General features: G+C 46.9%; 1 protein-coding gene across 1 annotated transcript; it reads right to left on the bottom strand.

The window, feature by feature from the left end:
* Positions 1–20639: 20639 nt before the first annotated feature.
* LOC124519953 (sperm-associated antigen 11B-like) lies at positions 20640–25220 on the bottom strand. Its single transcript, XM_047090424.1, has 3 exons — positions 25163–25220; positions 23928–24077; positions 20640–20773 (listed from the first exon to the last, which is right to left on the bottom strand). Exons 1-3 carry the CDS (start codon positions 25218–25220, stop codon positions 20640–20642), a joined length of 342 nt encoding a protein of 113 aa, XP_046946380.1.
* Positions 25221–26085: the final 865 nt, after the last annotated feature.

The raw sequence follows: 26085 nt of genomic DNA, 5'->3' as shown, positions 1-26085 counted from the left end.
TTAGGGAGCCCTAGAAGGACACTGTGTGTGGACGCTGCTTCCTCTATATTTTAGAGGATATCCTTTCCTCCATCCTATAAAACGGGCGGGGAAAGGGTCACCGTCAACCCATCATCAACTTGCTACATGACCTCAGGCAAGCCTCCGAGACCTTCAAGTGGGGTGCATTTACCTCCTCCTGCTGCCTCCTGGGCAGATCTGAGCAGAACCTCCTCCCTTAGAGCTGTGTGGCTCTGGGTGAGTAGCTTCACACCTCTGAGCTGTAAGCGTCTCATCTGTTTGATGAACACACTGACGCCTGCTGGTAGATGAACAGGGATAGAGCATGTGAAGCACTTAGCACAGGAGCTGGCGCCCGGGGAGCACCCAGCACCAAGTGCTGCCTGGCCGACCTTGAGCACAAACCTGGCTTCCTTGGCATTTAGCACTAGAATTCTGCCCCTGGATCCCAGGCAGACCTAGCCCGAGTCGTGCATGCCCCGGGCCCCAAGCTGATGCTCTACGTACCCTCCCAGAGGCCTCGTCTGGGTGACCGCGGTGAGTGATCTCCACCTCCCAGACGGGCCCCTCCCCTGCGTGAATTCTCAGACTTAGCTGGGGCGGGCACGTGTTTCCTGTAGGTGAGACACGTGATGGTCTCCTGTGTCGTCATCTAGGGAATAACCCGCAGGTACTGCGTACCGGGTGTCCCGCGAGGAGGAAGCCTGGAAAGCACAGGTTCACCTGGTGTCCGGCCGTGTTGAGCGCCGGTGGCTTTGTAGACGTGCCTGCCTTTCGGGGTGTCTGAGTCTGGCGGATGCTTCCTTCTCCTGCAGTGAGGGACGGAGCCCAGGACCACGGGCTGGTTTTTGACACCCCCCAACCCCGGGGTTTGGGTTTCCTTGGCTGCTTCAGTTCATGATTGTGCTGCACTGGATTCTTTCTGAGTTTTTTGGAGGAGGATTCCGAAGGCAGTCCCCAAAGAGGAATGTTAGTATGTTGAGCTATTGCAACACTATTGTTTAACTGAATGGCCTGTGGCTTTCCAAAAGGGCTATTTTAAAGGATGTTCTTGTTTGTTTCGTAAAAACCGTTCCATCCTTTATGTTGCAGTGCCTCCCCTGGAGGTGATATTTGGATGGTAGATAATCACTCCGTAGGAGCTGTGCTGCCTGACTCTGCCCAGGGGGAGGGTGGGGAGTTTGGTCTGAGAGACTTTTAATGACATTTGCATGCTCATCCCCCCCTGCATGGTAATGTCACAGCACAAGACCTGGTGGCAGTCTCTCACCTCCAGAGGCAGTGATAAGACAATCTTCTCACCTTTCTCTGCAGCTTATCTGCACTGCTTGGCAGAGTTCTAGTGCTTTTCTATGCTAGTGGCTCTTTTTTTTTTTTAATGTTTATTTATTTATTTTGAGAGAGAGAGAGTGAGCTGGGGAGGGGTAGAGAGAGGAGGAGACAGAATTCCAAGCAGGCTCCACACTGTCAGCACAGAGCCCCACATGGGGCTCGAACTCACAAACTGTGAGGTCATAACGTGAGCCAAAATCAAGAATGGGTGGCTTAACTGACTGAGCCACCCAGGGGCCCTGCTAGTTGCTCTTTTAAACCATGGCTGCTGCTGCTGCTGCTGCTGCTGCTGCTGCTGCTGCTGCTTCTTCCTCTTCCTCTTCCTCTCCTTCTCCTTCTCCTCCTTCTCCTCCTTCTCCTCCTTCTTCTTTTTTATTTTTTTTTCCGTGCCCAAGGCAGAAGGATCTGTTCCGGGTCCCAACATTAATTTGGTGTGTTCCATGGAGGAGGTGAGCTCAGAGTCTGCCTATATCTTGAACTAAACCAAGCTCGGCTGTCTTGATTCTTCATTCCGCAGTCTTTCCATGCCAGCATGCTGCCTTTCAGAGGACGTGGTTTTTGTTAAACGATCTCTTGGGCACCGTCTCTTGTCTAAGATTCTATGACCGAGGGATAGGGGCCAGTAGGCAAATGCTCCTTGTGGAGACTCAGGGTCCAGGAGGACTCTGCCCCTCCAACCCCTGCTGCTTTACTCCTGCTGCCCCCCAGGGGGACATGTGTGATGTAGCTTGCTCCAGGGCCAGTGAGGGCTTTGCCACTCCCCAGCCGGGGGGGGTGGGGTGATAAAAGAGGCAAGGATGCAGACTTCAGGCTCTGAGGAGGGTGTGGCAACACAGTGGGTGTCCAGGTCCCCTGGTGGCCCCACGTTCAGCCCATGGATCAGAAAGGATGGTGGCAGTGGACGGAAGATGACCTGTGTTGGGAGACGTGGATTCATTTATCCAGGCTCTGTGCCGGGCGTGGAGCCTGCTTAAGATTCTCTCTCTCCCTCTCTCTCTCTCTCTCTCTCTCTCTCCCTCTCTCTCTCCCTCTCTCTCTCCCTCTCTCCCTCTCCCTCTCCCTCTCCCTCTCTCTCTCCCCCTCCCCCTCCCTCTTCCCCTCCCTCTCCCTCTCTCTCCCACCCCCCTCCTTCCCCCTACCCTGCTCACACTCTCTCTCTCCCATCTCAAAAAAACAAAAACAAAAACAAAAACAAAACTGCCAAGTACAAAACACTGGACCCTGTTCAACACAGGCTGGTCCCTCTGCCTTCCGCTGGCTCCCTGGGGCCCCCAACCACCAGGAAACTCAGCTCCCCCTTGTGTGGGTAGAGGGTTCATGCTTCCAACACCAGTTTCACCAAGAGAAAAGGCATGCCAACGTCTTGGGTCTGCCCACGCCTCCTCCAGGCTGCCCCTGGCTGTGTGATGCAGGTGCCTCAGAGCAAGGCCGGGGCAGGTGAATCCCCAGGTTGCAATAGATGTGGGACCCAGAGGCAGGATGCAGTGAAGTCCAGCACCCCTTTCTATTTGTATGTGCACTTACAATCCTACCCGAGTGGCTCCTATAAACCCTGGGGGAGGCAGTCTCGGAGCAGGCCTCCCACAGACCTGCAGTGGCACTCTAGGGCAGAAATGCATGAGGCACTATAATTACTTAATGCCAAGAAATGCAGGCTAGAAGTGTTGGTAATCCAGGCTCCCTTTGTTCTCAGCCGGAGTTGGATTCCCACCTGCTGCTTTGTTGCAGCAGCTCAGACCCCTGATCAAAACCGGGTTTGCTCTCGCCTTGAGGGCGGCGGCGCGCCCTCTAGCGGTCAGTCCTGGTATCGACAGGCTGCCCGCCTTGCCAAGGCCGGTTCTGGCTTTGCGAAATAGCGTTTGGGGGTTCACATCATCTTAGAACGATTCCAGAGCTCTTTAGGAGTGTGTACAACTGGGCAATTTCAAAAAGTACCGCGGAGATGAGGCAGTTTGTTCAACATTTCAGAGGCCCGCCTGGGGCTCCACGCTGAGGATGCAGAGCCTGCTTGGGATTCTCTCTCCCCCTCTCTGTGCTCCTCCCCTTCTGGGGCTTTCTCTCTCTCTCTCTCTCAAAATAAATAAATTAAAAAAAAACACAAAACAAAGATAACATTTTTCACACCGAAGGCCAGACCAGGCCCAATGTCCACTAGAAAATGTTTCCATTAGGAAAATGTTAACAGCCCGGTTTAGGGCTTTGGGCAATCCCCCTGCTGGCCAGTCCTGGACTCGTCTGTGGGTTCCCATCAGGCTCTGCGGTGACAATACCATGGAGGAAGTTAGGGGAGGTGGGTCCTCTGTCCTTGCTTCACTTGATGGAGACCCCGCACCCCAGGATCATGGGTGAAGTAACAATTCTACCCTCAGACACTGGTGAGATGTGATGGGGTCTCAGAGGTCTATGGCAGCTCCCTTATTTTATTTTTGAGGAAAAGGAGACCAAGAAAAGAAACTAGCTGGCTAATGGTACTTGCTCAGTGCATGGGGTGGAACCAGACCCCAGTTCCCCAGCGTTCTGGGCACTGGCCCGTTCCTTCATTTATGTATTTATTATTTGGGTGCTCTCTGGTGGACAAGTTTTGGGCACAGAGTGATGGTGCTCTTGGCAGAGTGCGTCTTCTGAAGCATGAAGCTTTGCTGTGTTTCACGGGAGCAAAATCTAACTGTGGAGTCCACATCCTTCCTAGGAAGGCATTGACACCAGGCCTGGAAAAGGTCCTCAGCCCCTTGGGGAGAAAGGGGGCTGCAGTCCCCCCTGAGTCAAGAGATGCCTGTAGCCAAGAGAGGTACCTACAAGTCTGTCTGGTGAGTTTAGAAGAGCCTGGGGAGAGGCCCGAGGCATTACATGAAATGTTCATGGGAACTTGACTGGGGAATCGAGACAGGAACCCCTAAGTTTATTTTCCAGGCGACTCTTCAAGTTCTTTGTATTCATGAGCAGACTGGATTCAGGCCGTGAGCAGGAAATCCCAAACAAGGGAACTTGTTAAGCTATTAGTCTGGAAAAGCTTGGCACAGGCTCTCCTACACCAGCACATTTGTCTTTATTATCTTCTGACATTTCCTGCCTGTAATTAATAGTCACTACTCTCCGGATGGCTGCTCAGAGATGTGGTATAGACAACGCACGTGAGCACGATCCAGAGAAGAGCGAAGGGCTGTGAGTCGTAGGAATCTTCGCGGACAGAAGCTCTACCTTGCCGCAGGTGCTCAGAAATAGGTTCTTTAGAAGTAACACGGCGCAGTGAGCGTTTGCTGGGCTGGGCATGTCAGAATCCCTCTTAGGAAATGCCGACCTGGGCAATCTGCTTAACCTTCTGGCTTTCATTTCCCTTCCATCCCCCAAATGGAGCTGCTCATACATAACTCCGTAAGGTTGTTGGTTAATCAAGTGGGATAACCTAAGGGTAAGTGTTGAGTTTAGCTCTTGCAAACTAAACTCCTATTTACATATCACCTGTTGTGATTATTACTTGAGATTAGGAGAAGGGGATGAGGCTTGTCAGGGCCTGGGAATATGTAAGTTGAGGCAGGTGCTGGGTTTGATGAGAAGGCACATGGCCTTTGGTGGGAAAGAGGCCAGTAGGTTGACTGCATTCCTGTCCCTCTGAGGATGAGATCAGTTTGGAGCATGGTTTCTGGTTCACCCTTGTCTGTGGGCCAGTGAGAGACACTCCCGGGAAGAGAAGCAGGAGGTATGCTAGGACAAATTTCTGAGACTCTTTAAGAAAAAAACAAGAGAAGGTAAAGTACACAAGATTTTAGGAAAGTTCTTTTATCAGACCTTCACCCTTGCTGCTGGATTCATTCAACAAACTTTTATTGAGCACCTTCGATAAGCCACATGTTCTTCTGAGCCCTTGAGATACTTCAAGAGCCCTCCTGCCTTCCAGAAGCTGACACATGAGGTCTCAGGGTTCTCTTTTTTTGCCAACCATCTCCGGTTTATTACTTATTTCTGCCTCTGTACTTGGTACACAGCACCTGTTCCAGGGATTGGAGCAGATCTCAGCCTTTTTCTCACCAAAATGGCAGAAAAAAAGTCTGCAGGTTCCGTGTTGTGTAAGGCAGATAACATCTCTAATTCCAGGTGGAATATCCCCTAGTGGTAAATAGAATAGACATGGAATTCGTATAAGCCAGAGAATAAAAGAATACCCCAGCCCACAGCCCGACCCTGAATATTTACTGTATTTTTCCAAAGTGAAGTGTCTTTGGACAAATGCCAGTTTAATGGAGTTTTGGTTTCTTAGCTTTAAAACAGGAACAGTCTACCTACACCTCGGAATGTTTCCAGGAGGGTGTGTGTTTTATCCTCTATTCTTATAAAAGGGCTCTCAAGCTTCCTGGTGACAGATAGGAGTTAGCACATTCGGAGAAAGGAAAGGAAGCTTCAGAAAACAGAGTGGAATAATGGAGGCATGGGTCTTGGCCTCTCGGAAGAGCAGACTAGTTCTGATGCTCAGCTTGTGGCCCCGTTTTTAGTTTCGTATTTTCCAATGAAAAAAAGGAAAAAAAGCCCTTTTCTTCACCACGACTTGTGAACTTGTACATCCAGCACCACCACCCCGTATGGAAAGTTTTTTCTCTTTGTCACAAGAAAAACAGGTTGTAAGTGTGTGCGGTGAGGGATGTTAACTAGGCTTCTGGAGGTGGTCATTTCACAACATATATAAACAAGGACTCATTGTACTGTACACCCAAAACTCGTATCTCATCACGTATCAATTGTATCTCAATAAAAAAAACAAAAGGAAGCACTTCTTATTTGGGAACAAGTGGTTGAAGGAAAGTTCTTATTAGATACTACTTGTCATGACTAAAAAAAACAAACAAAACCCACAACATGCCCACAGTGTTGCACGATTTACAAATCAGCCTGCTGCAATATCTCAGCAAAAATGGGGGCCCACCCCACGACCCTGTGTCGCCTCAGCTCTGTCGTGGCGAAGAGAGGGGCCCCACATCAGTGAAGGTTAGAAGAACCATGAGCCTAGGGAGCTGGAGATGTGCATTCTAGTCTCACCTGCTCCAGTAACTCCCAGGAGTGTGTGCTTGACCAGCTCTGTGTCCGTGTCGTCATGGAGAACAGGCCCCCGGGGAAGCAGGAGGGACACTGGCATGGGTGTGAGTGACGGCCCAGACCGTAGCTGGTGAGGGCACAGCCACACACTGTGGCTTTCCTGGGTGCTCGCTTTCCCCTCCCTGTGGAGTGCAGTCCTGCCACAGAAGATCCACAGTCCCTTCCAGCTGTGAATTCATGTGGCTGTCATTTCCTTCTGGAAACCTTCCCCAGACTGCAGTGAAGGCTTCCAGTTCGTATCAGAGCAAAGGTGCCCCTTTGTCTTGTGTGATAGGACCCGTATTGTGCAGGGAGGATCCAAACATCCAGAGCTGAGCCCCAGGGGGCGCACCTGCACCCCTTAACAACCCACCGACACAGCAGCCCTCCACACGGACGCTCATCCATGGGATTCCTGCCCTACCTTCCCTGGTCCCCTCTACTAGCCTGGAGCAGCCTTCCGCACTGGCCAGGAGACATTTACCTGAGTTAACTTGGACCAGATAGAAGAGCACAGCAAAAAGAAAGAGGACCTTCATGTTCTGAGGTTCCCTCGGCTCTCCCACCTCTCCTGTGCAGGAAAGCAAAGCCGATGAAACAGCGGAGTGGAGGGGAGAGGACACAAAAATGGGACATTTATAGGTTTGGGGGAACAATGCTTATCAGGAATGAGCACATTTATCTGGTCTACTGAGTAAAGCTGTGGGCAGAGGGTACTGGATACTCTTCCTTTCTGCCTAAAAATAGACAGGCTTCTTGGTATTGGGAGAAGCAGGGCTTGACCAATGACCTGGTACACCGAGGGTGCCCTGGAAAGAGAATCACGGTGGCGAGCAGTGACTAGGCAGCAGGTGCTGCGCCGGGTGACAGAGGTGGGGATGTGCGAACACGTTTCCTGCCTTTGAGAAGCTTTTGTCTGGGCGGTATGGACGCGTGAGTTGGACACACGAATGCACTCCCAGGCATATCCCCAACAGACGCAGCCCCGTGTGCACCGAGAGACACGTACGAGAGCGTTCAGTGTAGCCTCGTCATTGCAACCGTCGACAGAAGACAACCCAAGTAGTGTATTACAGCGCAGGAATAAAGCAAATACTGCATTCCCCCACCGCGACGAGCATACAACAGCCACAGATGATTACAACATGGATGTGCCTCACAAACGTGCTGAATGAAAAAAAAATTAAGCCAGATACCACGTACGGTATTGTTGTTTTAAATGGGGCAAGTCTAACTGATGTATTTAAAAGTCGGGAAGTTGTCTACCCTGGGTAGAGGGTAGACTCTTTTCTCATTCCGTGAAGCTGTCTTGACTTGAAGAGCAAGCAGCCTAGGGGCACCCGGGGGGCTCAGTCGGTTAAGCATCCGACTCTTGATACAGGCTCGGGTCATGACCTCAAGGTTCGTGAGTTCCAGCCCCGCATCGGGCTGTGGCTGTGCGCCAACAGCACGGGGCCTGCCTGGGATTCTCTCTCTCCGTCTCTCTCTCTCTGCCCCTCCCTCCTCCCCTTTCTCTCTCTCTCTCTCTCTCTCAACAAATAAACTTAAAAAAAAGAGGGGGCAGCCTCGCAGGAGACACAGGGACTCCCCCCGCTGCAGATGGCTGTACTGGTCTGTGCGGGGAGGCTGTGCCTCACCTGAGGGGAGTCTTTATAAGGAGGATGGCATTAGAGGCGGCCCTGAAGGACAGCTCTCCACACAGCTTTTTGGAACTAATGATGCTAAAATGTCCAGTTACCGCAGCTACTAATTCTTTTTTTCTTTTTAATGCTTTTTGGAATCCTCAACATTAAAAAAAACACTTTTTTTAATGTTTATTGATTTTTGAAAGAGAGAGAGAAAGATAGAGTGTGAATGGGGGAGGGGCAGAGAGAGAGGGAGTCACAGAATCCGAAGCAGGCTCCAGGCTCTGAGCTGTCGGCACAGAGCCTGACGAGGGGCTTGAACTCACCAACCACAAGAGCATGACCTGAACTGAAGTCGGACGCTTAACTGACTGAGCTCCGCGCCGACCCCCCACCCCCACCCCAGGCATCCCTGCAACCACTCATTCTGCACCTACTTGACTTAGGTCCCAGTATCACTTGGGCTTATTTCCCTTAAAATTCACTTACCAAGAAATGAAAAGGAAGTCTTCCCATCTTCTCCCCCCTCCCAGGCTTTCCTGACAGCCGTTACCAGTTTCTTCTCCACCCTTCCAGAGATGTTGCATGTATGCATAAACAGAGATGTGTCTATATGCCCCTTCTTGGATAAACATCGTGACAGACTATACTTTGTACTCTGCACTTGCCTTTTCTATATGATGTACCTTGGAGATTTTTTTTAACTAGGTGTGTGGAGAGTTTCCTGATTTTTTTTTTATAACAGCTGCATGTATGATTTCTTTTAGGTGACCTCCCACCTGACTTAAGCCATTCACCACAATATCTGAACACGCATCTTACTCAGAAAATGGATTTTGATGAGAAGTCAGGTGGTGGCCTGGGACTTCTGGACGTGAGCAAGGGTACCAGTGAGCCATGCAGGTGCACAGAAGAGGTGAGGACCCGGAGGTCACTTTGGACATTCCAGAACCAGAAAGATTAAGCAAAGACAGTACAGTGGGTCCTGACAAAGGATACCCTGATTCACTGGCCTTTCTGTACCTTGTAAAAACACCTATGAAAATAGGAGTTAAGGAGGAATTATCTGGGAACTAAAAGGTCCTTTTCTCTCTTTGCCAACAAAAGGGTCACCCTATAGCTGACTGAATGAAGCAATCATGAAAGAGATACCAAGATGGGTATGTGTGAGGGTCAAACATAAATAAGAAATCTGTCAAAATCTGTAATACTTTTTCTCTGGAGCATTTGTTCTGAACACATCTCTGGATTTTCCCATTGTAAAAAAAGCACAAGCATCTCAATTCGATCCTTGAGAAGACTGGCTTCCACACCAAGAACACAGGCTAAGTTGAAGACTTCCAATGAATGATTGTAATTCTGAATCCACCTCTGTGGATGGACAAAGTGTAGCTACAAGATTCAAGAATTACTGTTTAATACAGATTCTATCATGTATATATCCAAATGTATGCATCATTTTTTAAAAGTCACCTTGGTAGGTGAAACCATGAAAAGTATGTTTTCTTTTTGCTGTTGAGGTTTACCTGATTTAGAAAAGATTTAAGGTATGTGGATGGTATATTTTTTCTAGCAGCCCGGCCAGCTTTCAAACTGCCGTGAAATTATAGTTTGGAAATTGTTTTCTGTATGGTTCGAAACTTTTATGAGCTATGTTGGAAAGTTAGCTCATTTTGGAGAGAAATAAATGAATGGTATCAGAGTTTATTACCCACCTTTTCCTTTATATGTAGATCTGTTTTTTCCAAGTCACAGACTCGGATGCAACCTCTAAGGAAGAATTTCGTGAATAGCGTTAGAGAATCAGGCATGCCATTCCAACAGAAGACCAAGTAGAAAATCAAGCTCATTGAACAATCTCATTAATCTGGTCATAGGCTCATTGGTTCTTATAATCACAGGGTTGAAAGGAAGTGAAGGTCAGTTTGTCCCAATACAGAAGATAATTATTCTGGCGTGCATGGTACCCACATAATAGAAGATGGCCTTAAGAACAGATGAAAGTTGGGGCGCCTGGGTGGCGCAGTCGGTTAGGCGTCCGACTTCAGCCAGGTCACGATCTCGCGGTCCGCGAGTTCGAGCCCCGCGTCGGGCTCTGGGCTGATGGCTCAGAGCCTGGAGCCTGTTTCCGATTCTGTGTCTCCCTCTCTCTCTGCCCCTCCCCCGTTCATGCTCTGTCTCTCTCTGTCCCAAAAATAAATAAACGTTGAAAAAAAAAAAATTTAAAAAAAAAAAGAACAGATGAAAGTTGCTCATGGGTTTGAAAACATTTGAGAGTGGTAAAACATTTTTATCTATTAAAAAAAAAAACCTTGATACAATTGCACAATGATTAGACAAACCATAAAATATAAAAATGGGCGGAGAACTCGAATAAACATTTCTCCAGAGAGGAAAGTGCGAATGTCCAACAAACACATGGAAAATGCTCACTGTCATTAATCATTAGGGAAACGCAATCTGAACCACAGAGACACCACTTCCCATGCACTAGGATGGCCACTGAAAATAATAATAACAATAATAATAATAATGATAACCATTGCAAAGTGGTGTTGCTTCCTGACGAGTCGTAGAGTTTTGATTTACCATTTCAGTCTATTTCACGAAACAAAGTACTAGATAGAATTCGGCCAGGAATCCCATCCATCTGCCATCCAGGTGACTCTGAAATAGGGTTCCACTGCTCTCGAATAGTGAGTGACGCTGTTTACTCTTTGCACTGACTTATTTATCCCATGAGAGTGTAAGCTTCATTCAGGCAGGGTTTTGTGTGCTTGGTTCTTTATTTTTAGGACCTAGAACAGTGTTGTCATACAATAGAAGCTCAGTGAATGCTGTTGAATGAATTCACATGTTTTCCAGGAGAGATAGAATTGAAATCAACACAAAGTGTAAGAAAAAAAAAAACTACAAAATAAAGATATGGGAATATTATTGGGAAGACTAAGCAAGACAGCCATTTCAGGAAAAGATTCACTGCAGGAATCAGATGACATTTCTGTCTCACATATTGAAAAAAAAAAACAAAAAGCCTTAGCATCTACTAATTAGAAGCAAGGGTCTCTAGCGACCAAACAAGGTGAAATAGAATGGCAGGCTAAGATGAAAAAAAAAAATGAACTGGAAGAGTAAAGAAAAGTTTATGGTGGCGACGCAAAGTTGATACTTTGGAAGTTGAATTAATGGTGTGAGAGTCAAATGTGAGTTGGCTTTCCAGGCAGAGGGGGAAAAAAGACACAGGCAGGAAAGCTATCAGAGGAGATGAGGCACCACAGAAAGGCAAATGGGCCGACCTCATGGCTATGTGATCCCTGAAAGGAAAACAGAAATTTTTCAAAGAAGAAATTATGTGGAATGGTAACTATGGGAGGTTGGAGGGAGGAAGAAATGGGGGTTAATTAATGATCAATAGGTATGAAGTTTTAGTTAAGCACGATAAATCAACTCTAGAGATCTGCTGTACAACGTTATACCTAGAGTCAACATTAATGTACTCTTAAAGTTTGTTGAGAGGCATGTGAAGTGTTCTTATGACAATATAATTAAAAATTTTTTTAACTTATATTTTTAATGTTTATTTTTGCTAGAGACAGAGCACGCAAGCAGGAGAGGGGCAGAGAGAGAGAGAGAGAGAGAGAGGAAAGAGAGAGAGAGAGAGAGAGAGAATCCCAAGCAGGATCTGTTCTGTCAGCATGGAGCCTACATGGGGCTCAAACTCATGAACCATGAGATCATGACCTGAGCCAAAACCAAGAGTCAGACGCCTAACCGACTGAGCCACAGGCACCCCTGATTAAAAGATTTTTAAAGGCAAATTAATTTTTAGTGAGAAATGTATGGGGGAAACCAGCAGAATGAAGTGACTCTTACTGAATTATTATTTCATGCTTGCTTAGCCCTGGGCTCAATGTTTTATTCCCTAACAATTGTTAGTGTCTTACCATCAAATTCTTTCCTGCCTCAGTACGTTTACAATTGATTTTGACCATATGGTTCACCACTTTTCATAGCTTTATTTTTAAAATTAAAAAAAATTCTTGATATTTTTATTTAAAAATATTTTAATTCCAGTATGGTTAACATATAGTGTTATAATAGGTTCGTGTACAGGTGATTCAGCAATCCCATATGTTCATCGTGATAAGTGAACTCTTAATTCCTTTACCTATTTGTCCCATCCCCCCACCCACCTTCCCCTTCTTTAAAAGAACTAATGTTAAAATACAGTTTTAAAATTGTTTATGAATTAGAAAATTATCAGAATAAGCCAGTTAGTAGGGCTTACAAATTTTTCAGATGAAATGAGAATTGCAGTATTTAAATAAAATGTTTGAGGAATAAAGGGAAAAAAAAACTACAAAAAAGCAGGCATCCTGCAAAAGAACAAAAACAGACCTGCCTCGTGTATTTTAGTCCACACTAGATGTCAGACGGGGAAAGACGCCTTTGAGATTTTAAGGGAAAAATTGTGTTGAAAGGATTTGGTTTCATGGCTGATTATCTTGCGTGGGAAAAGGAGAAAATCACCCTGAAATATTCAGGGAGTCAGAAAATACTTCATCCAAATGCTGGTCCTGAAAAGATGATAAAATTTACGTTTGTTTCCATACTACTTTGCCTTTTTTTTCCCCAAGAAGAATGGCAGATGTCAGTTTCTTCCTTTCAATTTACTGTGTTCAGACCCACGTTCATATATCCTGGGGGCCAAAGCATGGCTGTGCCCTTTAAAGGTCAAGACTCTATGTCTTTGCAATTCTGTGGATTCCAGAAGTTCCATCCCCTAGCGAAGAGCAGATAGCAGTTGGCTGATTCACCTTCCCCTCTCAAAGTTGTACTTATGTTCGTACTTATTGTTTCCTTGGACCAGACAGGCTCCTTACCTTTATAGAAGCATTTCTTCCTCTCCATGTGTCTGTTTAATCATGTACTGTGATTCATGTCCTCCTTTTTATTCCTGGAGATATAAAACAGAATTTTCAGCCTCCACTATCCCAGTGGGATCATCTCATGCTCCCCTAAAAGCAATAGGGGAGTGTCTTGATTGTCCGATTTGGGATCACTGTTCATCAGAGGCCTCACCAAGTGCCTGGTTTCCAACCACTTGAATGTCAACCCAGCCCTTGGGTTTAGACCAAGGGAAAAAATAAGTGGGGTCTCCACCACCCGATTTGGGCTGGGGTAATTGTTCTTATTCTTTGGTTAATGATTCTTACCACAGTATCCCCTTGAAGTGATCTTCCCACTGACTTCCTCTTATCCAAGAATCCTCATGGGCTCTTCCTCACGTGTCTTCCTTTTGTCTTTATTCCTGTAGCTTCAAATAAAGAGAAAAGATGATTGATCAGCATCACCAGCCTCCTTTCCTTCTGGCACTAGCAACTCCTTTGGGGATTTATTTCCATTGTCCTAAATCAATTATTACTTCCTATGATCCTCTATATTAGAGCCCTCTGTGCAGCTAACAATCTCAGATCCTTGGCTAAGACAGGGAGAACATTCGTCATTTTCCCAGAGTCCTACACCAAACTCTCATCTTGTTGACTTCATAGGTCTTTTTTTCTTTTCCAGGCCCATCATAAATTCATCACAGGAGAGAGACCAACCTCCTGCGATCACGTCTTTGTCTACTGAGGTACTGTACTTGAGTAACTTACAGAAATAGCTCTCGGTTTCCCTTCATGTGAACATTCTAATTTTAACTTTTGTTCTTAAAAATACAGTTCATTGATTGTCACAAAGAGCTTGGGTTTAGAAGGACACGTTTGCCCCCTGTACTCATCAGGAGTTGCACAAAGCGTCAACACAATTATTGACTAGAGTCGGGACTAGAACCCAAGTATCAGCATTCCTGGTGAGTGTGACTTCCTCTGCTCCCACACCCAGGTCTGTTGGCATCTGGGACTCACAGAGTCACATGCCTTTGCAAGGAAAGTGCCTTTCCCCAGAGCTTGAGCCCCTGTCCTGGCCAGTGTCCATCTTTCTGAGGTTGTGGCCAAGAAGACATTCTGAGAAACAAAGGTGTGTTCTCTTAGAAATGTAAGTGTCGTGTAAGACAAAAAAAAGCCCACACTTGGACTTTTCTGGCTTGAAGCGAACTCGGTTAGCAACCTGGATATGTTGTCTGATCGCCATTTGGGTTGGATCACTTAACTTTCTATGCTTATTTTGTCTTAAATGAAATAGGAATCATAACGTGCCCGTTACAGGTGCCTTGGATAGATAGGTAGGAGGCAGCAGTGACTTCTCGAAGGATGTTCTCAGAGCCCCCAGAAAAAAGAAGAGCAGAGTGGAGGCAAATCGCAGAGGGGGTCCATAGGAAGCAGACGGAAGGGGGAAAACAGACTGACACTTCCCTGCTCTCCTGAAAGCCTCATGCCTAACTGCAGCGTCCACTGCCTGGCTGGCTCAGTCGGTAGAGCACGAGAGATGCATTTAGACCTAACAGAGACATTTTTTCAGACCCCTCTGCCTCCCACCTGGGCTTGATGTCATTTCCCCGCCGCCAGGATACAGCCCTATCCCTGCTGTCCTCATAGGTAGTGCTAATGTTAGTCATCTGACCCCCGGGAATTGTTTTGGTCTATCAAGAAAGAGGCAGACACGGTCCCTTCATTTGGACATACTCATTTTAATTTTTGTTTTTACACCAAGGGGACTCCCTGGGTCCAGTAAGGTACTTTCCTGTAACCCAAGAGATAAAGTGAGTCAGTCCAAACCTGCAAGGTGTAGTGACCACCACCCGCGTGGACAGGTAGAAAAAAACTAGGTGTGGCTGTTATTAAAGTCAAGGAAGCGAAATGGGGATTTGATTGACTGAGCCTGTCCACCTGGCCCCCGCCCCAGCAGACCAGGGGTATGGAGGAGAAAATAGATTCCTCCACGAAGGGTCACCCCGGGGGGATGGATGGGTCACAGGGATCAAAGCTCTCGGAAGGTCCGGAGGTGCATTGGGAGGCAGGACACTGTGTGTGGAAGGTGGGCGTGGAGGGCAGACATGGAGGCAGCCAGGCGTGGTATGACTGGCCCTGTAAGGACCTAAAGCAATTTCTGGCTAACGGGTCTCTTCCCACCAGGGGTACAGCTGGTGTCCATAAAGCCTCCCGTCCTCAGGGTCCTGCGTTAAGCAGACTTCTGTGAAAAGAACAAAGCAAGTGTAACTGACAGAGCTGCTGACTGGAACTTGCCTTGAGGGGCCACGGGGCTCATTCCGTTGTCTCCAAGGGGGGCTGTAAAGATTACCGCACTTGGTAGAAAAATATCAGTTGTGACCTTATTCTTCTGAATCCCAAGATCTCTGTGGGTAACATGCTTGAACGTTTTATAGTCTTAATACCCAGAAGTTCTTTCTTATGTTAGATTTAGGACTTTCTTGATGCAACGTCTTTGCCTACAATCAAAGTATGCCTTTGTTTATATACATACATATTTATCCTTAGGCACATTTGTTTGTCTTTTTGAATGCATATTTAAAATTTAAGAGTTATGCAGTAACTTGACAGAGTATTTTCAAAGATAAAGTAATTAAAAATCTCCAATAATCTTCACATTGGAACCTAAAATCTTTTTTTTTTTCTTTCAGACATACTTTGGCTAATTAATTTTACATCAGATATTTGAAAATGTGTATCTTGTATTTTCCAAGATAGAAAATTGCCTTGAAATCTTTATCTTATGCATTTTATGTTTTTTATTTGCTTTTGTGTTTATTATACCTAAGGGATATATAGCATCCCTTAAGTAGATATACAGTAGTTTGATAAGTGCTCTAGTTTGAAATTTAGATTTATTTAAAAAATTTCTCAAAACATTTTTGTTATTTCTTGAGAACATTTACCTTTTCTTAACTGAGATAAGAACACTCACCATGAGACATACTCCTATTAAGAAATGTTTAAGTGCACAATACAGTATTTTAACCACAGGCACAATGTTGTACAGCAGATCTCTAGGACTTACTCATTTTGCATAACTATAACTTTGCACCCATTGAAGAGTCAGTTGTTTCTGAGAAGCAGAATAACTGAGTCACTGAGTCAATGGCAATGCTTCCGGGTTTGCATGTAAGTACTAGTTTTCACCATACATGCCCTGTCCCTGAGTATCAGCCTTGTGTGAGTGTGTCTGTGTGTGAATTAAGTATGGAATACATTTATCCAAAAAGAAGTCTGGAAAAGCAGCATTCTGGGAGGAGGTCTATGCACCACTCTATGCACCGCTGGGAATTCGGTGGTCTACATGAGCTGTGGAATCTTTATCGTAACCCAGCTGGAACCCAGACACAACAATCTCGCAAAGGATTTTTTTTTTAAATTTTTTAATGTTTATTTATTTTTGAGAGAGAGAGACAGAGTGCAAGCAGGAGAGCGGCAGACACAGAAGGAGACACGGAATCCGAAGCAGGCTCCGGGCTCTGAGTTGTCAGCACAGAGCCCCACGGGGGGCTTGAACTCATGAACCGAGATCATGACCTGAGCTGAAGTTGGACACTCAACTGACTGAGCCTCCCAAGTGCTCCAAAGGATTTTTTTTTGAGGACATAGCATCTCCTTTCTTTGTTTTCTTGTTTTATTGAGATATCATTGACATCCAAAATGATGATCTTTTTTTCTCCCTCTTTCTAGTTTTGAGACATAAGTGATACAGAGCACTGTGTAAATTTAAGGTGTACAGCATAATGATCTGACTTGCATATGCCATAAAATAATTACCACAAGTTTAGTTAACATCCATCATCTCATATAGACAACTCCCCCCCCCACCCAAAAAAAGGAGATAGAAAAGGAATAAAATGGGTTTTTCCTTGTGATGAGCAGAGAGGACTCTTGACTCATAAAAGGTAAAGAAAGGTGTAGAAGATGATGGATTCAAAATTTTGTAACATGGGTTATAAACAGTTTACTAATAATCACCTTGAGCCCAAAAATAATCACCACTTAGACATATTTCATGGCAAATTCTGCTATTGCCTCACTATGAATCTAGTGAGTAGAGATTTTTTTTTTAAGTTCCTATTATTCGGGGAATGATTAGAAGCCCCCGGAGCAGAATCCCAGTGAGGACCAAGGGTAAAGGACCAGGCATGGGGACTCCTGCCATCCACCAATGCCCACGTGACAAATGAAAATTTGGAAAGGTCATAATAAATGTACTTCTGAGCCACCAGCAGTGGGCACACGCAGTAGACTCCCAGGACACAGTAGGTCTTCATGCAGGGTGACTTTCACTCAACCGAAGGGGACAGAAAATACTGTTTGCACATTTTCATCTCATGAGATTGAAGAGAGTTGTAAGTTCATTTTCCCAGGAAAGCCCAGGTCTGACGCTGACCCTTTATTCCCAGTGGTGTTAATAAAATGCTCTTATAAGTACAGAAACACGAAGAAGCAAACTGCAGATGGCCTCCTATCTTCCTCAAAGAGAAAGCCCAAATCTTGCTGGGATGCCTGGGTTGGTTACCTAACAATGCTACCACTCTGGCCTCACAGCTGACTGTAGCTCCCTAGTTCCCTTTGCTGCAGTCACACTGGCCTCGTCCTGCTGCTCCACAAATACATACAGCACCTTGCCTCCCTGGGGCACTGGCACTGTCCTCTCTTCCCCCTGGGATGCCTTCCACCCGCCAAATGCAGAGGGCCTGCCCCCCACCCCCCACCACTCTCTGTCTGTACCCAGGGAGGCTCCGCCACCTCCCACACCCAGCCCCAAGCCCCTGCCTGACAAAGTGTCATCCCTTCCTGGATTTTTCTTATTCCACGTCATTTATCACTTTAATACATCATACATTTTACTCACCTGTCATGCTTATTGTCTGTCCCTCTTGGTAGAGTGTGGGCAGAGATTTTGTTCATCGCTGGACTTCTGGTACCCAAAACAATGTCTGGGCTGCTGTGGATGCTTACTAGATATGTGTTGAATGGACGAGTGAGTGAGTGAGTGAATGAATTAATGGATGAGTGAACGAATTAATGAATGGATGAGTGAACAAATGGATGAGTGAACAAACTAATGGATGGATGAGTGCATGAATGAGTAAATGAATGGATGGATGGATGAGTGAATGGATAAGTGAATGGATGAGTGAGTGAATGAGTGAATGGATGAGTGAATGAATGAATGAGTGAATGAGTGAATGGAAACAGCGGCCCCAGCAGAGAGATTTAAGGAGAAAGGTGACACGCTAGACGTGTATTTGCAGGGAGGGCGCCAACGCTCCCTATATCCCTCTCAGCCACCCCAACATTCTGTTTCCTTTACAAACTCCTCACACATACACCTTCCCCCCTTCTCGATTTCATACTTAATCACTATTCTGACTCTTACGCCAAAGGCAAAAATGAAAGGCTCCTTGAGTAAATGTTTGCTCTCACTGCTTAGGAGACGCTGGCATTAAATACCCGAGGCTGCGTTCCTAGTGGAGTCCCATCTCCGGCCCCTGTCCCTCAACCGGACGGAACGGAGGCAACGTGGAGGCAGAGGCGTCCTTGCCTTTGTTCCGGGGTCCCTGCTTGTTGTCCGGGCCCACCTTCCTTTGCAGGACGACCCACCCCCTTTCCCGTGCTCATCTTCTAGACCCACGCTGTCTCACGTCCCCTCCCAGAGCCCCCGCCAAGTGCTGCGGTGGTTCCCCCATTCTGTGCCTCCCTGAACTGTTAGCATCACTCAGCCAGGTCCTTCTGCTGCCCCGAAAGCTGCCCCTCACGAAGGACTGCAAGCCTTCCACTCGGATTTCTTGTCTCCCTGCCTCTCCTGGAATCCGCATTGGTCCCTTGACGGCCCTGCGGGGTGTCCTGAATGCCTGATCCGGTACAACACGTCCAGAGCCAACCTGGTCCTGTCCATGTCCCTCCTGCTCTCTCTTGTCCTGTGCGAGCTGCCTCAGTTAACCGTTCTTTTCTGTCCCACGCCCTTCCTTCTTCTCCGTCACCAAACCTGAGAACCCCACGTCATCGGGGACCCAGTTCTTTCCCCTTCCTAGCCATTATCTCCACCTTGGTCACTAAATGGCTGTTCTGGACGTCCACAGTTGCCATCAGCCCTTACCTGGTATGCCTGCCTCTGGTCTCACGCATTTCTAATCCACCCCCAAGTCTTTCATTAGAAGGAACATTCTAAAATTGAAACTATGATGGCGTCACTCCTCTGGAGGTACCTGATAACCCCCTCTTGTTTAGCAGCTGAGATCCAGAGCATCGTATTTATTTTCTTTGACAACTTCTCACCATTTTCCTGCACGCTCCTCATTTGAGACTTGTAATCAATCCGTCTCTTTCACAGTGATGCTGAACTTCTCACCATTTGCTTAGCAAACCATTCTTTCACATCTTCATGCCTCTCTGCAAACTGTACCCCTTGCCTGGGAATCTCTGCCTCTCTCTTTTGCGTAACAAACTCCTACTCATCCTCCAAAACCCTGCTCGAATTTCCCCAGGAATCCTTTCTTAAATCTCTTATATTTATCTGCTCCACATATTGCCTTGGATATATTCACATGATAAAATGTGTGGCATTTTATTTTTTAAGTTTATTTGGCTGTGTTTCTCCTCACATATTCATGTTTCCAATTTGTTACATTTCTCAGTGCCCAGGAACAAAATAGGTACTCAAAAATATTTTTCTCTTTTTTAAAAAAATTTTTTAATGTTTAATTTTGAAAAAGAGAGAGAGAGAAAGAGAGTGATCATGAGCAAGGGAGGGGCAGAGAGAGAGGGAGACCCAGAATCTGAAGCAGGCTCCAGGCTCCAAGCTGTCAGCACAGAGCCTGACGCGGGGCTCAAACTCACGGACCGCGAGATCGTGACCTGAGCCAAAATCGAGAGTCGGACGCTTAACCAACTGAGCCACCCAGGTGCCCCTTCTCTCGCTTTTTTAAATGTTTATTTATTTATTTTTTGAGAGGGGGTAACGGGTAGAGAGAGGGAGAGAGAATCCCAAGCAGTCTCTGCATTGTCAGGGCTGAGCCCGATGCGGGGCTGGAATCATGAACCATGATATCATGACCTGAGCCAAAATTAAGAGTCAGATGCTTAACTGACTGAGCCATGCAGGCGCTCCTCAAAAAATATTTTTATTTTATTTTTAATTTCTTTTTAATGTTTATTTTTGAGAGAGAGAGACAGAGCGAGAGCAGGGGAGGGACTGACAGGGAGACACAGAACCTGAAGCAGGCTCCAGGCTCCAGGCTCCGAGCTGTCAGCACAGAGCCCGACGCGGGGCTCGAACTCACGGACCGTGAGATCATGACCTGAGATGAAGTCATGGCTTAACCGACTGAGCCACCCGGGCGCCCCCTCAAAAAAAAAATTTTTTTTTAAACAAGAGAAGGAATGACTTGAATGCTTTCTTGTGAAAGTTTATTACATCCACATCTACCAGCAAAAACTGTTGATTTTTGAGGATTTTGTCCACGTCAGGCTAAGTCACTTTCTCTAAGGGCAGGTGTAGTGGGTTTTCATCTCTCTTTTAGTTGGAATAACATGTCGAAACTCTCCAGCTCAGATGACAACACCTCAGCTAGCCCATGCTCAGTCCTTTCTCCAGAAACCCCTGTGTCTGCGTTAGGGACAGGACCCAGAGAGCCGGCGAGGGGACCAAACTCTGGCTTCTGTGTCAGCAGGTTCAGTTCTGATGTAAACAGCAGGCGTATTTCTTTTTAAAGCAGTAACCCACTTGTGTTTCCATGTAATTACAGTATTCTTGACAGTAGCCTTCACTTTTCTTGCAGTTGACCACTTTGAAATCCGGTTCCGGTTCTGTATAAAGAGAGATCCGACATTAGCCTCTTAAGACCATCTCAAGACTCGAACAGGGATCATCTGAGTCCAAAGGGCCACGGCGGAGGTTGCCCGTAGGTAGGAAACGGGTTTCTTTTGTATGTGAGCGCTCACAGTTCCCTGTAGTCAGCCTGAGAGTGTACAAATCAGATCCTGGATTCTGGCTTGAAAGCCACCTCTACTCTCCCTGAGAAACAAGCTGCCGGGTCAGAGGCAGTTGGAAAGAGACACCGTAAGAGATGTATCACGATACAAATGTTTCACTTTCAACAATGTAGGATGTTATGCAAGGGGACATGGAAGGGCTCTGCGAGGCTCACTGACGAGTGACACAGCCCTCCCAAGTGCAGACTTCAGTGGGATGGTCCTGCGAGGAGGGTGGGTTCGGGCTGAGCCTTCTCTGTAAGGGAGATGAGAGGTAGCCAAGGGCAGATTTTGAAAGTGAAAATGGCTTCTAGTTCCGCTTCATTCTGGGGAAGCGCCTGGAAGACTGTCTTGTGCCTCTGAGATGTGCCAGTTTACTTGAGGAATGTGACCTTGCTCCCTCACTCTACGGTTCAAGCCCTGCGGTTAGTAAAGATGAATTTTTATCTTAAATTATATATTATGAAGACGATTGATAGAAAAGGCAAGGGGCAAGTGTTAGGAAGAAAAAGTGGGGCGCCTGGGTGCCTCAGTCGGATAAGCACCTGGCTCTGGTTTTCGGCTCAGGTCGTGATCTCACGGTTCGTGAGTTTGAGCCCTGCATCGGGCTCTGCACTGACAGCGTGGAGCCTGCTTGGGATTCTCTCTCTCCCTCTCTCTCTCTGCCCCTTCCCCCGCTCACACTCGTGAATTTGAGTCCCGTGTCAGGCTCTGTGCTGACAGTTTGGAGCCTGGAGCCTGCTTCAGATTCTGTGTCTCCCTCTCTCTCTCTCTCTCTGTCCTTCCCCAGCTCTCTCTCTGTCTCTCTCTGTCTCTGTCTCTCTGTCTCTCTCTCAAAAAATAAGTAAACCTTTAAAAAAAAAAAAAAAAGAAACCCATGGCTCCATTTGGGAGTAAGACTCCCAGCCCTTGCCCTCTGGAGAAGGAGGGGCCTCTCCATGTGCCAGTCACCCTAGGCTTTAAGGCTTGTGTCGCTGCATTTTGGTTACCTCCTCTGTGCAGAGTGGTCTGCCTCCCGACCCCCTAGTAACCTGAATCCCAGCTGAAAATCCTGTTTTTGTACTTTGTTAAACATGCCGTTATATACAGAAGCTTAGTAACTTTTGAGAGAGAAAGGGGGTAATCTTAGAAAGAGAGAAAGACAAAAATAGAACAGATGGGGGGCCCTACAGATGTTTATTCACTCTGTAAATTAACTCACTTGCTCATTCCTTCAAGGCTGAATGATGTAGGACATTTTAGTGTGCCATAACAGGGTCAGGGGAGGGGGACATTCTCTGAATCAGCTGGGAAACAAACATGTAACCACGTATTTAAATTCAGTATAATCCGTCCACAGTCGAGTCTGCACAGAGTGATTTGGGAACATAGAGAACAGCCAAATAAGGTCACAGAGATTATCAAATTTAAATGGATGTTAAATGTAGCATCGAAATGGGGTCTTGAACTAAAGCTAGATGTGCTCCACAGGGTTGTGCAAGGACACGAAAGAGCAGAGCATTTTCTAGGAGTCACCGCATGGCTTGGGGACCACAGCAGTGTAATGGTGGAAAATGTGGGTTAACCCAGCGTAGTGCCAGACCAGCACAGACTTGTACAGCTGGGTGAGCATTTTAGGGTGTATTCTCTTAGTTGTTTATTTTTCAGGTGTACTTTTGAGATACTGCATTTCTAGACACAGATCGAGGTATAATGTTAATACAGGAAGTAACGAGAGTCCTTCCCCAATTCAGAGGAGAAGCCATTAGGGAGAGAATTTTCTTCATAAAGAGTATTTCTCCAGTAGACTCAAATGCAATAGGAAGTAGAAAAAACAGTAGGAAAATAAAAATGCTTCGGAAAATTGTATTGCAAAAATACTTATTATGGAGGAAATTCTCTGTCTTCATTGCTTCTTCTCTGAATTGGGGAATGAGATGGCAGTGGTCAGTGATGCCCGGTCACAAGGTTGCACTCTGTGTGTGGCACTGGGATGGAGCAGATGCACATCAGGGCCAGTCTGAACATAGGGAGGCTGCGCGCTAAGGACGGAAATCACAGGTGGGGAAGGCAAGTAAAAATTCAAGAGTGATGCACACGGAGAAACGTAGGCAGGAAGCAAGTGCAGGGTATTGGGGAGAAAGAAACAGGATGTCTTAAAGGGAGTGGACTGAGACCTCTTCCTGGACAACAGCCCTGGAAGTCTTGCTTATATTCTTGAAGTTTCCACTCTTGACTGCCATTTGCCAGCCGCACGATCTTAGACACGTTATTTTGGACAAATGTGGACCAATCTCCCCAACGCCCTCATGAATCAAATGGGAATGACCCTGTGTCATAGATCTACGGTTAGGATAAATGACACACACCTCGTGTTGTTTATATTGTTGTGCAAGCACCGTTTTGTCTTTTCACCTTCCCTTGGGAGGAGAACCTGGGAGTGAGCCCCTGGGAGCCCAGAGCCCCCTCCAAAGGGATTGAAGAGAGGAGAGAACGATGCAGGGAATAATGTCACAGGATCTGAATTCCTGGCTTCTGTCTGCCAACACCCTCATGTGTTCCCTGCTTTTGCCCACCGAGTGTCCAGCCTCGTGTTCCCTGACTCAGGGTCAGGAAAGAGTTTGGGACTAAGGAAGCATCTTAGAAATGACGGTCTTCTCTAGGTCCTTCCAGATTGCTTTCAGGCTCCACGTGGGGGTTGAGGACCGACCAGAAAGGCGGCTGAGGGCTCTTTGGCTTTGTCATGCCTGTGTTCCTCAGACCAGTGCCCCATCCTCCGCACACCCCACCCTGGGGCATTCCCTGTGAGCTCACAGGTCACCCCACCCTCTTCGCAGGTATTCAGCAAATGCCTAGATTGAAGGAACTCAAGGCCAAGGGAGCGGGCACGAGGGTGTCTTACTCAATGTCATATCCTCCGGGTCTCAGGTTTGGGTGAAGCTCTCCCCTACTCCACAGGCACAGACCCCTTCCATCTCTTCATTCACTGAACATTCCTGGAGTCACCTACCCTCATAAGGGGGAGTACGCGGTAAGATGTGGCGTTTCTCTTGGTGGTGTAGCAAAGGAGACCCGTTTGCTCCTTGTCCAGGAGACTCTTCCCTGGGTTCTCTGGGACCCTCAGTGCCTTGAAGGTCCTCATTTCTGGCTCCGGATAGTCCTGTTTCCGAGTAAATATGCAGCATTTCTAGAACTCTCTCTCTTTTGAGAGGACCCATGAGGATGAGGCCCTTTACTCTAGGGGGTGGGTAAAATGGAGGGTCGGGGGAGACTGGGAGTCCCTGCTGCTCAATGGGTACAGAGTTTCAGTCCTGTAACATGGCCGCAGTCCAGAGATCTGCTGTGAAGCACCGTGCCTACAGGTAGCAATATGGTATTGTGCACTTCAAAGTTTGTTCAGAGGATAGATCTTTTAAGTGTTCTCATCACAAAAAAGCACCACCATAAAGGGACAGAAGAAAACTTTGGGAGGGGTTGTGGGTGGCTCTTACCTTGGCTATAGTGATGGTACTAGGAGTGTTTGCAAATGTCCAAACTCATCAAACTGTTCACGTTAACTATGTGTGGGTTTTGGTATAATAAGTGTACCTCAGTAAAGCTGTAAAGAAAGAGAGTGAGCAAATAGAGAATGGCATGGAATGGGTTGGAAGCAGGGCAAGTGTGTGTGTGTGTGTGTGTGTGTGTGTGAGAGAGAGAGAGAGAGAGTGTGTGTGTGTGTGTGTGTGTGTGTGTAGGGGGGGAGGGAGAGAGGGAGAGAGAGAGTATGAGAGATTGAAAGAGAGAAGGAGAGGGAGAGAGAAAGGGAGAGAGAGAGAAGGAGAGGGAGAGAGAAAGGGAGAGAGAGAGGAGAGGGAAAGGTGAGTGAGGACTGAAGAGGGCTGGCAGTGGAGGCCACCTGGAAGCCAATGAGCGTCCCCAATGAGTGTGCCCCAATATAGTTGTTGAGTGAGACTCCCTAACAGTTAGGATCATTCATGATGCAGGCTGCCTTCTCTGTAAGGAGCAGGTGAATATTAAAAGGCTGAGGAAGTGTGGTCAGGGTCAGGACCCTGTCTGCTGGGGAGCCAGGGCCATCAGCACATTCAAGGGGTCACTGACAAACCCATCAAGAGACTGCTGCCCGAGAACCCCACCAGGAAATGCACCTGTGGGCTTAGTGTCTCACGCCCCACCTGGATGCCCCACCTCGAGATGACCATTGCAGAGAGACTCAGTCCCCAGGACGAGGTCACATTTCCCATTTACCTGGAAACAGCAGAGCCACAAGGAGGAAGCTGGGGCATACAGAGAGGGATGGCTTCATGTCACCAAGGGGACAGCTGTCTGAGGAGGTCCAGGGGCTGGCAGCAGGGCTCCCTTTATAGCCCTGAGTTGCAGGGCGGGGGCCTGTAGGTGGGAAGAGCTGAAATCCGGAATAGTATCTCCGGCACCGAGGACAGTCGGTGTGTTATTTTCCCACGGGCAGCGGAACAAACATGGGAACCATTTTCCTCAGGAAGTGAAAAGTATGCCTGAATGCCCTGGGTGGGTTTGGTGACTAAGAGAGGACGGAACAAAGAGAAGAGGAGCAGCAGGAGGAAAGAGAGAGAACAAACGTCATTAACACAAAAAACCAGCTTCCTCAAGTGTCTATTAAAGCGCTGGTGCGCATCGAAATGGTGACATAAATATGGCTGTCGTCCGGCTTCTACCCTGGCTTCTGAATGTATTTATTTCATTGTAAAAAATCAGGCAGGAAAACGTCAGGCATTTCAGGGATGGCCTGATTTTTCACAACTGTCATTTCCTGAAGTTGTGTGGGTCATTCCAAAGTCATTCCAGATTTCATTTCTGTTCTTTTCTCCCCGCGTTCCTTGGCTTCCTCTGCTTCTCCTTCATCTCTGTGTCCTCCCCATTTTGATTTTAATTCATCGGACTCTTCATTTTTCCCTCCTCTTTTCATTCTTCTCTTTTCCTCAGAAATTATTGATGCCATTGGGTCCAATTCAATTCTGCTTTTAAAAAAATCTGTGATTGAGTCTGAGTTTTCTCGTCTTGTAATAACTTTTTTAAGTTCATTTATTTTGAGAGAGACAGAGCAAGTAGGGGAGGGGCAGAGAGAGGGAGAGAGAGAGAAGCCCAAGCAAGCTCTGCACTGTTAGCACAGAGCCCGATGCAGGGCTTGAACT

Source organism: Lynx rufus, unplaced genomic scaffold (assembly GCF_022079265.1).
Source record: "Lynx rufus isolate CCGP_SWC_20201006 ecotype Redwood Valley unplaced genomic scaffold, mLynRuf1.p SCAF_3, whole genome shotgun sequence".
In the NCBI taxonomy this organism is placed as follows: Eukaryota; Metazoa; Chordata; class Mammalia; order Carnivora; family Felidae; genus Lynx; species Lynx rufus.
Note: the sequence above shows the minus strand (reverse complement) of the source record. Positions and strands in the feature narration are given on the sequence as shown.